The sequence below is a fragment of the Pongo abelii genome, chromosome 12 (assembly GCF_028885655.2).
Source record: "Pongo abelii isolate AG06213 chromosome 12, NHGRI_mPonAbe1-v2.0_pri, whole genome shotgun sequence".
Lineage (NCBI taxonomy): Eukaryota > Metazoa > Chordata > Mammalia > Primates > Hominidae > Pongo > Pongo abelii.
In genome coordinates this window covers 88,833,682-88,849,531 of record NC_071997.2, presented here as the reverse complement: position 1 = coordinate 88,849,531, position 15,850 = coordinate 88,833,682, and the positions used below count along the sequence as shown (strand labels likewise).

Here is a 15,850-nt window from a genome sequence, read left to right as displayed (position 1 = left end):
GACTATTCAAAGTTAAGAGCTAGGTTCAAATTCTGTCCCAGTCACTTAACTTAGTGCCTGATATATAGGAGGTACTCAATTTACAGTAATAGCTTTTAACATTATTTTATTACTTTGTATGATTACTTCTAAGAAGGCATCAAATGTTTTTGAATGAATGAATCTTTTACATTTGGGAAATTACTAGAATTCTTTAGGTTTTCATCTTCTCACTTCTTTTTTGCTTTTGAGATGGAGTCTGCTCTGTCGCCCAGGCTGGAGTGCAGTGGTGTGATCTCAGCTCACTGCAGCCTCTGCGTCCTGGGTTCAAGCAATTCTCCTGTCTCAGCCTCCTGAGTAGCTGGGACTACAGATGTCCACCACCATGCCTGGCTAATTTTTGTATTTTTAGTACAGATGAGGTTTCCCCATATTGGTCAGGCTGGTCTCGAACTCCTGACCTCATGTGATCCACCGCCTCGGCCTCCAAAGTCCTGGGATTACAGGCGTGAGCCACCGCGCACGGCCTTCATCTTCTCACTTCTAATGTTAGAGTGTTAACCTAGAGAGCCGCAGGGCTATTGGAAATCTGTGAAATGTGGAAACTATGAAATATACTGGTGAAATTGTACTTTCTCTTTTTTTATGTTAATGCATTCATGGGGTACAAGTGCAATTCTGTTGCGTGCATTGACATTAGAGTGTTAGCCTAGAGAGCCACATGGCTATTGGAAATCTGTGAAATGTGGAAACGATGAAATATACTTACTGGTGAAATTGCACTTTCTCTTCTTTATGTTAATGCATTCATGGGGTACAAGTGCAATTCTGTTACATGCATTGATTGCATAGTGATTCTGTCAGAGCTTTTAGGATACCCATCACTCGTAATAACATACATTGTACCCCATTACATAATTTCTCATAATCCACCCCTCCACTCCCTTCTTTATCCAACTGTGAAACCTCAGTCCTAGGCATAGTGTTTGATGCACAGTAAACATTCGTTATATGTTGAATGGTGAGCACCAAAGCAAAACTTGCCATTCTACTACTGTTAACAGGTAAATCTTTTTTTTTTACAACTTTTGTTTTAGATATAGGGGGTGCACGTGCAGGTTTGTTACATGTGAATATTGCATGATGCTGAGGTTTGGAGTACAGATCCCGTCACCCAGGTAGTGAGCATAGTACCCGATAGGTAGTTTTTTAACCCAGCCACCCCAGTTCCCTCTACCCTGGTAGTCCACAGTGTCTATTGTTTCCATATTTATGTCCATGTGTGCTCAATGTGTGACAGGTAAATCTTAAACAGCACTGGACAATCTATTTGGAATATCACTTATATCTGGGCAAACTGGATACCTATAGAAACTCAAATAGAGTGTATAAGCTATAATTTAAGGTGTCAGAGTTCTGGGCTACACTTGTAATTAATTGAAATATGGTTTCAGGTAAAACATGGATACTCCAAGAGAGTCTGGTGCACACTAATAGGAAAGACATTATATTATTTTCGGAGTCAAGAAGATAAGGTATGTATGTATTTTTAATATGCCAATTGAAGTAACTTTTTGTGTGTTAGAGCTTAAACTTTTCCTTTTCTCTCTTCTCTTACTTTGTAAAACTTCAGAATCTTTATGAGGTTGAAATTTGGTATAATTTGGTGCAACTGAGATAATCACACAAAGGTCTATCACCTATACCTACAAGGGTCTTGATTCTTAATTACAAGCCTTAGCAACTTTTAATTAATGCATCTTCTAAGACCTAGAACAGTCTTCTTCTATTCCCTCCCCACAACCATCAGTTTCTCATATTTTCCCAGGTTCTTACAGACCAGATAAGGTTGATAGAAGGAAGCAGCAAGTTAGGAAAGAAAACCTAAAAAGGAAAAGAATCTAGTTCTGTCCCAGGCCCTCAAATTCCCGAATACCACTTATCTACCCATCCATCTGCCTGTTTATATTCTGTTTATTAATGTTTAAACTAATCCCCTCCACAAAAGAATCTGAATTATTTTTAATTTCAGAATAAAAAGATGGGGTATCTACCCAAAGGTAAAATGCATGCCCAGTCATCGTTATGGGTATTCTGTGTCACCTTTGGATAACTGAAACTATAAAAATTGAACCAACATGGGCCACGAGTACTTGTATAATATAATGATGTCCTCTCCTCTGAAGAGCAGCCTGTGACTGTTACTGTGTTAACGAGACTAAACTTCTTGATCTAGTGACCACGTGGGACAGTTAGTATTTCTCCTTCCCTTTTAATAGACTACACTCTCAGGTCTGACCAGCTGTATTTAAAATACATGCCGTTATACTGAGTATTGCTAATGGGGTAGAGATTAACGCAGTACAGCCATTAAAAACAATGCTGAGGCCAGGCATGACGGCTCATGCCTATAATCCCAGCACTTTGGGAGGCCAAGAGGTGGGAGGATCATTTGAGCCCAGGAGTTTGAGACCAGCCTGGACAACATAGCGGGACCCTGTCTCTACAAAAAATTCAAAAATTAGCTGAGTGTGGTAGTGTGTGCCTGTAGTCCCAACTACTAGGGAGACCAAGGTTGGAGGATCACTTGAGCCCAGAAGGTGGAGGTCACAGTGAGCTGTGATTCGCACCATTGGATTCCAGGCTGGGCGACAGAATGAGACCCTGTCTCAAAATAAATACATAAATAAATAAATAAATAAATAAATAAATAAATAAATAAATAAATAATCTCTGAAGTAGTGTGGGAAAATGCTGACATACAAATGCTACCCAAATATGTACAATACAAAATCGTACACTCAATGTAATCCTGACTCGTCAATCAGGAAAACAGAAGCCACTGTATGTGTTACGGGTGTAAAAGATCTAATGCCACCCTAGGCAACATAGCAAAACCTTGTCTCTACTAAAAAAAAAAAAAAAATTAGCCAGGCATGGTGATGCATGCTTGTAGTCCTGGGTACTTGGGAGACTAAGGCAGGAGGATTGCTTGAGCCCAGGAGATAGAGGCTGCAGTGAGCTGTGATCACACCACTGCATTCCAGCCTGGGCAACAGTGAGACCCTATCTCAAAAAAAAAAAAAAAAAAAAAGTTTTAATATAGAATTGTGGACATACATAAATTTTAGAGAAGTTTTATAACTTACATAACTTTTAGAAAAGTTGTATGGGGGTGGTAAAAGTTAGGGAAACTGCCAATGAAGGTCAGAGAAGACAACAGTGAAGATTTCTGGCCAAAGGACTGAAGGCAGCTGGTCCTCGAGGCTTCACTGGGAAGCTTCAGTGAATCTCACATGAGCCCCGACATCCAGCCGCTATAGTCCCAGGAGAATAACAACTCTTCTACCCTCTCCTTCTAAACTTCAAGTAGATTCTCTCACAGGAAACTCTAACTGGGAACCATAACAGGGAAGGAGGTTCTGGCAAATACAGTTCCCAATTTCTCTGTAATTATGAGATCTTAGAGGATGGTGATTGGAAGGCCAAGTTTATAAATCTCAGTCTGACACATCTAAATAAAAACAAACAGAGCAGATAGAAAAAGAACTATACCAAAATGTTGAATAATTATCTGTGATCACAGTAATATGGATGGTTTCTTTCTTTTTTAAATCCTTTCCATACTTACCAAGTTTCTCTAATAAGCATGTGTTTTTATAAATAGAAAAATAATTTAATAAAAATGGATAGCATTGATCACAGAAGAAACAAGTCAGAAGAATGGATACATGAACAGAAATCCATTATAACCACTGGAAAAGTATTGAGAATATATGTGAATCATTATAGGCCTACTTCATTTTTTGCTATAAATATTTCCAAAAGAATTTGCTTTTAATCTGTATCAATGTCTTTTTTAATTAAATCAAAATATTTGAAACCACTAGGTCTGTTTGCTGCTTATCAAGGCATGGTGCATCCTTTGGTAAAATGAATAACCATCTTTAAATATTGGGGTGGATGAAACCTAGATTTTCATATGATTGTGCCTAAAGCACACAATTAGGTTAGTATTGTTATGTATTGTCATAGTATTAATAGAATTTGTTGTCTTCATCCTATTTTTAAAAGCTTGCTTTTTAGGAGAGGCGAAATTTTACCTCTACTTTCTTAGGGTTTTTGGCAGGCCTGAGAATTAAATTCACATTAAGACAGATTACAGGAGAAAACATATACATTTATTTAATGTAAGTTTTACATCACACAGGAGCCCTCCTAAGGCAATGAAGACTCAAAGACATAAAGGTGAACACTTATACACCGAACCGGACAAAGTGTAGTAAATTGTGAAAATGTGACAAGGCAAAGAGACTTGGGCTGGGGTAGTTACTTGGGTGAAGTGAGGAAGAAGATAAGATAAAGTTTAAAAAGGGTTGTTTGTATAACTTTCCCCAGGCCTCAGCTTCCCATCTTGACAAGAAGCTTACTTTCCTTCTGGTAAAGGGAGGATATCTTTCATATAGGCTTTATGAAAGGCAGGTTCCCTCCTGCCTTTGGGAAGAAAAGGCAGAGGGTCAGAACACCCTTCTTGCACCTGCTGCTTTTAAAAATGCCTTTAGTTCAAAATAACCCTTATGCCAAAGTGATATCTTTTGGGGTGGCAGATTCTGCCACCCTTCAGCTTTTGCTCTGAGTGAAATGACAAACCACTGGAGGGCTTTGAGCGGAACAGGGACACGATCTTGCCTGTGTCTAACAGGCACACTCCGACTGCTGATTAAGAATAGACCAGAGGGAATAAGGAGGAGATGCATTAGGAGCCATTGCAGTAATCCAGGTGAGAGGGGATTGTAGTTTAGTGGTGCTGTGGATGTGTGAGAGGTGACCAGATTCTAGATGGATTCTGAAAGTCTTGCTGACAGGATTTATTGCCTGAAAAGTCAGTATGAGAGACCACAATGATGCCAAGGTTTTGGGTATTAATAGCTATTAATAGAAAAGTAACATTGCCAACAACTTGAGATGGGGAAGACTGGGCAGAGCAGGTTGTCAAGGAGGACTTACCAAGGTAAGTCTGAAATGCTGTTAAGTTTGAGATGCTATCCAACATCTAAGTAGAGTTAGTGAGTCTGGAGTTATAAATTTGGGAGTAGCTAACATATGCTGGCATTAAAGCCATGAGCTTAGATGAGGTCACCCAGACAGTGAGCATAGATGGAAGAAGGGCTCGAGCACTGAGCCCTGAAACTTAGCATGTAAATGTGTGATGTAAATATCCTTGTAGTTAGAATGAACTTTTTCAAAACTCCAATTGCAAAATTGGCCAAATATTTTAGAAGTTGTAAATCTGGTGCAGACCATGTATTTTCCTGGAATAAAGGTACTAAATTAGAGCAAAAGTTTTACAACAGATAGGCCAAATATTCAACACACCAGATATAGTTGGTTTTGTCAGTAAAAGCTTAGATAAAATTTAATATAAATTGGCTTTAGGAAGTTGTTCTTACCCTTCAGATGGAGAAATCCATGGTATTGTTTTGTGATATAGTACGTTAACAAAGAGCCTTGGAATGCTCCTCATTTACTGGCATTTGGGATGATAGTTCATTTTGTACTACCTATCTAATCTTGTTATTTTTTCTAGGAACAATATTTTTCTTTTCAATGAACAGTTTTGAGACTATGTATACACTTGTCCTTTTGATCCAATAACTTAATCAAATCGCTGATCAATTCTGTGGGATAAAAAAGTCAAATGACTGTTTTGGTGAATTATGACTAGTTGCTTAACTAAATAATGGGTCATTTTGAAGCAGCCTCATTGTCTGGGGTAAATACCAAAGTTCTTGTTCTCACGGCCAAGGAGATCTAGGTCATGGACACACACAGACCGAGTGAATTTAGAGCAGGAGTTTAGTAGATAGTGCAAAAGGAAAGAACAGCTCTCCATCACAGAGAAGGGTCCCGAGTGGGTTGCCAAGTTGTAGTAAAAATGTCAGGGTTTTAATAAATGGGCTAGCGAGGAGGGAGCTTGTAAGGAGGGGATATCTCATCCTCCTGATGGTTTAGTTGGAACTAGGTGTGCTATCTTTACAGAGCAGAGTTTTTTTAATTGGCTCTGTCTCATTCCCTAACCACGTAGGCTGACTGTTTCTTTGTCCTGCTTATCTGGGAGGGAGAGTTTCTGTGTTTGTTCCCATCTTCTTGCAGCTGTAGGCACCCCCTGTAGTCTGCTTTTAGCTTCCCTATCTTAGTGTGTCCAAAGGGAAAAGAATGTGCTTATTAAGGCCCACTGTTTTATTGGGGGGCCCATTGTACAAATGTGGAGTTTGGTAATTACCCAGGAGACCTTCCCCACTCCTTCTGTGCGGAAGTTGTCTTATCTGTGTTTCACTGTCTGCTCTTTCAGGCTGCTTGTTGTTAGAAGAGAAGTGATTTCCTTGAACTGCCTGGGGTTAGAAAAGGAGCTATCTTTGAGCTGCTTTTTTTAAAAGGAAAGTTTTCTGCTGGGGACTCACTTTACCCTGTCTATCTAAATAATTTCTTTCTGCCTCCTATAACAATTTTAGTACAGCTGAATCATCTGAACTACTGCATAGAAGTAGCATCTTGCTTTTTCCTCAAAAGTTAAATCTCTAATATGTATATGGTTACTTTTAGGCTCTTTGGTTGTTGCCACTACTTTTGTTACACTGTGGATAATCAAATTGCCTCTAGGCCATTTTTAAAAAGGTATGTTATGCTGGTGCGGTGGCTCATGCTTGTGATCCCAGCACTTTGGGAGGCTGAGGCAGGAGGATTCTTTGAGCCCAGGAGTTTGAGACTGGCCTGGGCAATGTAGCAAGACCCTATCTCCAAAAAAAAATTATTTTTTTTAATTAGCTGGGCATGGTGGCATGTGCCTGTAGTGCTAGCTATTTGCAAGGCTGAGATGGAAGGATCCCTGAAGCCCAGGAGTTCAAGGTTACAGTGAGGTTACTGATTGCACCACTGCACTCCAGCCTAGGAGACAGAGGGAGACCCAACCCTGTCTCAAAAAAAAAAAAAAGGAAAATAAAAAATAAAATAAAAATTTTAAAGGTATGCTTTATAAATTTAAAAATGAAAAGGACTATGAAACATTTTAGTAGGAAAAGATTTAGAAAATGCCTTCCTCACAATTACTAACATTTACTTTAGTTTCCTTTAGGTCAGATCAAACTTTGGGAGGCTAAAGTGGAAGAGGTTGACAGATCTTGTGATTCAGATGAAGATTATGAAGCCAGTGGACGTAGTCTGTTATCCACACATTATACTATCGTTATCCATCCCAAAGACCAAGGTCCGACTTACCTCCTAATTGGATCCAAGCATGAAAAGGTATTCAAAGACTTATTGGTTGATTTAGAATGATGTAGACTAATATTATTCAGATATTGGTAATAATTATCAAATCAATTTAATGGAAATAAGGAAGAAAATTTTGCTATAGACTTTCAGCTCTGTTTTCAGATATTCTTTACCTCCCTGGAAATGAGCCTTGTTCAAATATGTCATTTTCTAATCCTGTTGATAAGAGTGGTATCAAGGCTGAAATTAGTGTGTGGAAGTGGAGGGCTAAAGGAACTTATGTTAAAAATGTGGGTCTCTCAGATTGAACATTTTTTGGTAAATCTAAGGACTCTGTTTTATATTTTTGACTAATTTTTAATAAAATTTGGGCTTAGATACAGGTAAAAATTAATTACTTTATGTATTATATGTACATGTAGTCATTTGTGATAAAGGAGGTATCACAAATTAATGGGGAAGTAATATATCATTCAATACATATGATTATGTATTTATTATATATTGAGGAAATTGGCTACTTAGGAAACATTAGTTTTTCATCTCATACAGATAGCAAAATAATTTCCAGATGAATTTAAAGAGTTAAAAGAATTCAATGAGATTATTTTTTAAAAAGGCCTTTATCTGATTTCTGAATCAGAAGTACTTTCTTTTTTTTATTATTATTATTATACTTTAGGTTTTAGGGTACATGTGCGCAATGTGCAGGTTAGTTACCTATGTATACATGTGCCATGCTGGTGCGCTACACCCACTAACTCGTCATCTAGCATTAGGTATATCTCCCAATGCTATCCCTCCCCACACCCCACAACAGTCCCCAGAGTGTGATGTTCCCCTTCCTGTGTCCATGTGTTCTCATTGTTCAATTCCCATCTGTGAGTGAGACTATGCGGTGTTTGGTTTTTTGTTCTTGCGATAGTTTACTGAGAATGATGATTTCCAATTTCATCCATGTCCCTACAAAGGACATGAACTCTTCCTTTTTTATGGCTGCATAGTATTCCATGGTGTATATGTGCCACATTTTCTTAATCCAGTCTATCATTGTTGGACATTTGGGTTGGTTCCAAGTCTTTGCTATTGTGAATAATGCCGCAATAAACATACGTGTGCATGTGTCTTTATAGCAGCATGATTTATAGTCCTTTGGGTATCTACCCAGTAATGGGATGGCTGGGTCGAATGGAATTTCTAGTTCTAGATCCCTGAGGAATCGCCACACTGACTTCCACAAGGGTTGAACTAGTTTACAGTCCCACCAACAGTGTAAAAGTGTTCCTATTTCTCCACATCCTCTCCAGCACCTGTTGTTTCCTGACTTTTTAATGATTGCCATTCTAACTGGTGTGAGATGGTATCTCATTGTGGTTTTGATTTGCATTTCTCTGATGGCCAGTGATGGTGAGCATTTTTTCATGTGTTTTTTGGCTGCATAAATGTCTTCTTTTGAGAAGTGTCTGTTCATGTCCTTCACCCACTTTTTGATGGGGTTGTTTGTTTTTTTCTTGTGAATTTGTTTGAGTTCATTGTAGATTCTGGATATTAGCCCTTTGTCAGATGAGTAAGTTGCGAAAATTTTCTCCCATTTTGTAGGTTGCCTGTTCACTCTGATGGTAGTTTCTTTGGCTGTGCAGAAGCTCTTTAGTTTAATTAGATCCCATTTGTCAATTTTGGCTTTAGAGATATAGATCAATGGAACAGAACAGAGCCCTCAGAAATAATGCTGCATATCTACAACTGTCTGATCTTTGACAAACCTGAGAAAAACAAGCAATGGGGAAAGGATTCCCTATTTAATAAATGGTGCTGGGAAAACTGGCTAGCCATATGTAGAAAGCTGAAACTGGATCCCTTCCTTACACCTTATACAAAAATCAATTCAAGATGGATTAAAGACTTAAACGTTGGACCTAAAACCATTAAAACCCTAGAAGAAAACCTAGGCATTACCATTCAGGACATAGGCATGGGCAAGGACTTCATGTCTAAAACACCAAAAGCAATGGCAACAGAAGTACTTTCTAAGAAAACAAAAAGGCGGGCCAGGTGTGGTGGCTCATGTCTGTAATCCCAGCACTTTGGGAGGCTGAGGCGGGTGGATCAGAAGGTCAGGAGATCAAGACCATCTTGGCCAACATGGTGAAACTCTGTCTCTACTAAAATACAAAAATTAGCCAGGCGAGGTGGCGTGTGCCTGTAATCCCAGCTACTTGGGAGGCTGAGGCAGGGGAATCACTTGAACCTGGGAGGCAGAGGTTGCAGTGAGCTGAGATCGCACCACTGCACTCCAGCCTGGCGACAGAGCAAGACTCCGTCTCAAAAAAAAAAAAAAAAAAGAACGAAAACAAAAAGGCAGTGTAAGAAAACAGAGTGCAAATGGTTGATAGATTTGACTATACAAAATTGAAATAATTCTTTATGTCAAATATTATCATAAATATGACTAAAAAGATAATACAGAAAACAAAATATTTCATGGATGGCTACTGTATCCTTAACATATACACAACTCTTTATAGGTTATTATTGTTACTATTGATCATTGTTTTTGAGCACATGTATCAGGCCAAGTGCTAAGTATATCTCTTCTTCATCCTTCCAATTACCCTCTGTGGGAGGTGACCTTATTCCCATTTGTAGATGGAAAGACTGAAGCACTTTCCTGTGGTCACACATCTGGCAAGAGGCAGAGTTGATATTAGACCCCTATCTCTAACCACAGAGCCTGTGTTCCTGAACACTTGCCTCTGCTACGTCTCATTTGATTTGAAAAGGACTATGTTTCTAGTAGAAAAATGGAAAGAGGGCCTGATGAACAACTTACTGAGGAATTTAATGGCTAATGGATGCCTACACTCATCTGTAATCAAAGATACGCACATTTAAAAATGATAAAGCTTTTATTGTCTCTGAGATTATCAAAGATTTAAAAAATTATGCTAGTGAAGCTATGAGGAGGGAAGCACTCCTATACACCACTGGTGGGAATAGAAATTAGTGTAAATGCTTTGGAAAGTACTTTGAAATATGTTTCAAGAGTTCCTAAAAGTTTTCATGCCCTAGTAATGACTCATAATTCTATTTCAAAAAATATATACTAAGAAAATGTTGGCCAGGCGCTGTGTCTCACACCTGTAATCCCAGCACTTTGGGAGGCCGAGGCAGGTGGATTACCTGAGATCAGGAGTTCGAGACCAGCCTGGCCAACCTGGTGAAACTCCATCTCTACCAAAAATACGAAAAGTAGCTGGGCGTGGTGACAGGTGCCTGTAATCCCAGCTACTTGGGAGGCTAAGGCAGGAGAATCACTTGAACCTGGAGGCGGAGGTTGCAGTGAATCGAGATCACCCATTGCACTCCAGCCTGGGTGACAGAGCAAGACTCTGTCTCAAAAAAAAAAAAAAAAAAAAGAAAAAGAAAATGTTAGTAAATGTAGCCAAAAATTTATGTATAGTTTGTTCGACACAATACTCTTTTTTTTTTTTTTTTTTAAACAGAGTTTCACTCTGTTGCCCAGGCTGGAGTGCAGTGGCGTGATCTCGGCTCACTGCAACCTCCGCCTCCCGGGTTCAAGAGATTCTTCTGTCTCAGCCTCCCGAACAGCTGGGACTACAGGCATGCACCACCATGCCCGGCTAATTTTTGTATTTTTAATAGAGACGAGGTTTCACCATGTTGGCCAGGCTGGTCTCAAACCCCTGACCTCAGGTGATCCACCCGGCTTGGCCTCTCAAAGTGCTGGGATTACAGGCGTGAGCCACTGTGCCTGGCCTACAATACTCTTTTTAAAATAATTTTATTTTTGAAGTATTTTAAACATGGAAAATATAACATTTCCTTTTCAGTTAACAGATGATAGCTGTCACGGTATTTTTTATCAGTGAGAAGTTAGTAACCATCATAATGTTCAGCAATAAGAAATTGATTAAATACATATGGTATGTCCATATGTGTAGTAGAATATCCTGCAGCCATTAAAACTTGTTTATAAAGAATTTCTAGCAACAAGAGAGTGCTTGTACTATATTACTAAAATTCAGAAATTATCCTCTACTTTTAGAATAATTCAACTATGTAAACATTTAATCTACATATATATTTTCATAGAGAAAAAAAGACCAGGAATCATTGGTGAATGAGATAAGATGGGTATTATGTTTTCTTTAAATTTTCTGGATTTCCAAAATATTCTGTATGTATCACTCTGGGAGCCAGATTTTTAATTTAATAGAATTTATTTATTTTGTAAAAGAATATCAGCTGGTTGTATTTAGTCTCTTAACATGTGTTATTCTTCTTAATTTTGTCATGCTTTTCTAAGACGCATCTGAAGAAAATAAGAAAAATGTAAATAATGGGAAAAGGTAATATAAACACAGTTCAAGTGAGCATGCCTCAGAATTGTTTGAATAAATGGCTTTTCATTATTATTTAAAAATTAAAGCAAGTGGTTCATTTCCATCTCAAAGTTTTCTACTGTTTATGCAAGTTGTTTTTTTCTTTAAGTAATCAAAACTGTGTCTTAACATTTCATTAATATGTTCTGGTTTTAAGGACACTTGGCTTTATCATCTGACTGTTGCAGCTGGAAGCAACAATGTAAACGTTGGATCTGAATTTGAACAACTGGTTTGCAAATTGCTAAATATAGATGGGGAGCCTTGTAAGTTCATAAACATATAAATAAAGCTTTATGGTTAATGAAATGGATCTCAACCCACTTAGCCTAATGGAGTTTTCACTTAATGGGTTCCTGTTTCTCTGAAATATACCCACCTTTTCATTGCCTTTGCTCATCATGGGAGAGAGTTCTCTCTGTGGCTGTTTGGCTGCAGGGACACCATCATTCCTCGTCAGGCTGTGTCAGGTCACCTCCCTCTGCCTTTGCTTCCATTGCTCCTCTGCTTGGAATGCCCCCTTCCTTGGCAGTCCTCACCAACATAATGAAACCCCACCTGGCCTTAGGAGATCCCCCAGCCAGCCCCCTGCAGCTCAGCATCTGGCTCATAAAAGGTGCTTCATCAGTGTTAAAATTATGTCCTAATGTGCTTTGTCACTTAATTCTTTTATAGCAAGCTTGTCCAACCTGCAACCCACAGGTGGCCTGCGGCCCCAGATGGCTTTGAATGTGGCCCAACACAAATTCATAAACTTTCTTAAAACATTACAAAATTTCTTTGTGAGTTTTTTGTTTTTAAGCTCATCAGCTATCATTAGTGTTAATATATTTTATGTGTGGCCCAAGACAATTCTTTCAGTGTGGCCCAGGGAAGCCAAAAGATTTACAGCATTTGTAGTTTTGCATTGAAATTAAGTTTTTGTTTTGTTTTTGAGACGGAGTCTCACTCTGTCACCCAGGCTGGAGTGCAGTGGCATGATCTCAGCTCACTGCAACCTCTGCCTCCTGGGCTCAAGCAATCCTCCTGCCTCACCCTCTTGAGTAGCTGGGACCACAGGCATGCACCACCATTCCCGACTAATTTTTGTATCATTGGCAGAGATGGAGTTTCTCCATGTTGCACAGGCTGGTCTCGTACTCCTGAGTTCAAGTAACCCACCCACCTCAGCCTCCCAAAGTGCTGGCATTACAGGCATGAGCCACTGTGCCTGGCCTGAAATGAATTTTTATGGCTAAGGTTTCCCCACTGAGAGTCTGGATTCTATCCTATGCTTTATATACTAAGAGAGACCACATTTTATTTGCTGTGTCCAACACAGGAATTTAATAAATGTTGATTTTAGGAATGCCTTTAAGTTCCTCTTTATCTTTATATCTCTTTCTACTTTGGCTTCTCCTGTCTAGAGAAGTTCTAGATCTTTCCCCAGCTCTTTCTCATATATAGTCATGCCCCCTACCTAGGTCACCAATCTTTAGCACATTTAAGCAATGTGATAGTGCCCAGGTAGACTTACTGCAGCCTAGTAAATTAGGACCCAACTCTTCTAGATTATCCAAAACAGGAACATGTCTCACTCATAAATGGGAGCTAACTGTGAGGATGCAAAGGCATAAGAATGACACAATAGACTTTGGAGACTCGGGGAAAGGGTGGGAAGGGGGTGAGGCAAATCAGGTTCAGTATATACTGCTTGGGTGAAGGGTGCACCAAAATCTCACAGATCACTGAAGAACTTACTCATGTAACCACATACCACCTATTCCCCAAAAACCTATGGAAATTTTTAAAATTAAAAAAAAACAAAACAGTAACGTGAGAATCCCAATGGCCTGGCTACCAAAATAAAATAATGTTGCCAAAGAGTTTTTTTCTGACCTTTGTGACTTAAAGTTGTGAGCTAAGCCTGAATGAGCTAATGTCTAAAGGATTAATTTAATAAGAGGCCAAAATAAGTGGTTTATTCAGTTTTCTGTTCATATTTTATTCTGCATTTAGCCTCTCAGGTATGGAGACACCCCACTTTGTGTCACAGCAAGGAAGGAATCATTTCCCCTCTGACAACTCTACCTTCCGAAGCCCTGCAGACAGAAGCTATTAAATTATTTAAGGTAAAATATTTATATGTTGTTAAATGATTTAAGGTAAAATACTTATATGTTGTTAAATAATTGGAAAAAATTTAAAATAACATTTTGGATTACAAAATTTTACTCCAAGAAAATTCAAAATGTGTTTATTATTAAGAATATCATTGAAATAAAATTAGGTGAATTTAATATGCTTTCTTAGTGAGGATTTGGGATTTACTGAAATAAACTATTAATATGTATGGTTTGGGCAATGTGAAATACTTGGTATCAGATGAATTATTTTCCCTTTAACCTCTAATTTTCCACATCACACCAGGCACAGCACTGGGAGATGGGTCAGCACTCTCTTTCCTCTCTAGTGTTACTCTCAGTTTCTTATTCCTCAATCTCTATTAGAAATCCCTGAGCACTCAAAACTTGCCATGCAACTTCGCACTCTTTATCCTTCTATCCCTATCATCAGTTACCTTCCAGTAACTCTTCAGATTTCTCTAAGGGCCAGGCGTGGTGGCTTACTCCTGTAATCCCAGCACTTTGGGAGGCCGAGGAGGGTGGAACACCTGAGGTCAGGAGTTCAAGACTAGCCTGGCCAACATGGTGAAACCCCATCTCTACTAAAAACACAAAATTAGATGGGCGTGGAGGCGCATACCTGTAATCCCAGCTACTTGGGAGGCTGAGGCAGGAGAATTGCTTGAACCCAGGAGGTGGAGGTTGCAGTGAGCTGAGATCATGCCACTGCACTCCAGCCTGGGCAACAAGAGTGAAATTAAGTCTCAAAAAAAAAAAATAAATTATCTAAGAATTTTAGCTCCCAACTCACATTCTCTACCTGAAATCTTGCAAATGACTGTTATCACTTCACTCACCAATGCCATGATTTTAAGATTCTTGACCTTCTAAATTCCAGTAAGCTTCACCTCTGGTCTCCTTCATCATCCCATTTTCCATGTCCACACCTGACTTCACCATTCCTCACAAGTATGTCACCTCTAAAAGCTTCAATTCGAACATCTCTTTCTTTAACCAGAATACTAGCCTACAAGCTCTTAATTTTTTTTACTCTTCCATTTTTTCTTCATCTCTAAGACCTTTGTTTTGAACCATTAGCTTTTTTTTAAGATTATGATAACTGCGTCTTGGCTTTTCTTCCTTCCTTATCCAATCTGGTTTGTTCCTATTGATTCTCATAGTTCCTTGGGACCCATACTTCCATGCACTCTTCAGCCAGATCCCAATCTAGATCACTGCTATGTTTTCTGCTGCCACTATAACCAGATGTGCAATGCTGCAGAGCATCAAACAGCCATGTAGTCTGACGCCAATATAAATTCAGGGTCTTCCTCTCTCACAGCCAACTTTCTGCCTTGTGCTTGTCTTTGGTCACATCCTCCTCAAACACTCTACTTAAGAATACAGCAGAGAAACTTAACTTCTATTTCACTGAGAAAATTAGAGGACATCAGACATGACATGACCACCTCAAAGCCCTCCCCTTGCAGCCAGGCATGGTAGCTCACGCCTGTAATCCCAGCACTTTGGGAGGCCGAGGCGGGCAGATCATGAGGTCAGGAGATCGAGACCATCCTAGCTAACACCATGAAACCCCGTCCCTACTAAAAAAATACAAAAATTAGCCAGGTGTGATGGCATGCGCCTATAGTCCCAGCTACTTGGGAGGATGAGGCGGGAGAATCACTTGAACCTAGGAAGTGGAGGTTGCACTGAGCCGAGATCGCGCCACTGCACTCCACCCTGGGCAGCAGAGCAAGACTCCATCTCAAAAAAAAAAAAAAAGAAAAACCCTCCACTTAATAGACAACCCTTTCTCCTCCACTCCTCCAGCCTCAGAATACGGTGGACCTTCTGTGTTTCCAAGTCTGGACTCTACACCAGGATCTTGGTACTTCATTTTTCCCTAGTCTCTTGGAGCTGCATCTCTTTCTTTTGGCTTTGTCTTGCCTAAGTTTCTCCCATCTCAAAAAATCTATTTGTTTATTAGATAATATGGAATTATTGTTAATTGTGGGGTCATGGATGGCTATAGAAAAAATCTTTATCAACTGGAGATCCAGCCTGAAGTATTTATTGGTAAAGTAATAT

At 39.2% G+C, this 15,850-nt stretch overlaps 1 protein-coding gene across 5 annotated transcripts in view; it reads left to right on the top strand.

The window, feature by feature from the left end:
- The window catches only part of PLEKHH2 (pleckstrin homology, MyTH4 and FERM domain containing H2), a 130,145-nt gene that overhangs the window by 79,759 nt on the left and 34,536 nt on the right, over positions 1-15,850 (top strand). For all 5 annotated transcript variants that reach the window (XR_010136310.1, XM_054547604.2, XM_063713714.1 and 2 more), the window contains 4 exons: positions 1,434-1,514; positions 7,102-7,281; positions 11,812-11,920; positions 13,653-13,765. Coding sequence is in view for 4 of the 5 variants with exons in the window: in XM_054547604.2 (XP_054403579.1) it covers positions 1,434-1,514; positions 7,102-7,281; positions 11,812-11,920; positions 13,653-13,765 (483 nt within the window). In the remaining variant the exon portion in view is untranslated. The remainder of the gene's footprint in view (positions 1-1,433; positions 1,515-7,101; positions 7,282-11,811; positions 11,921-13,652; positions 13,766-15,850) is intronic.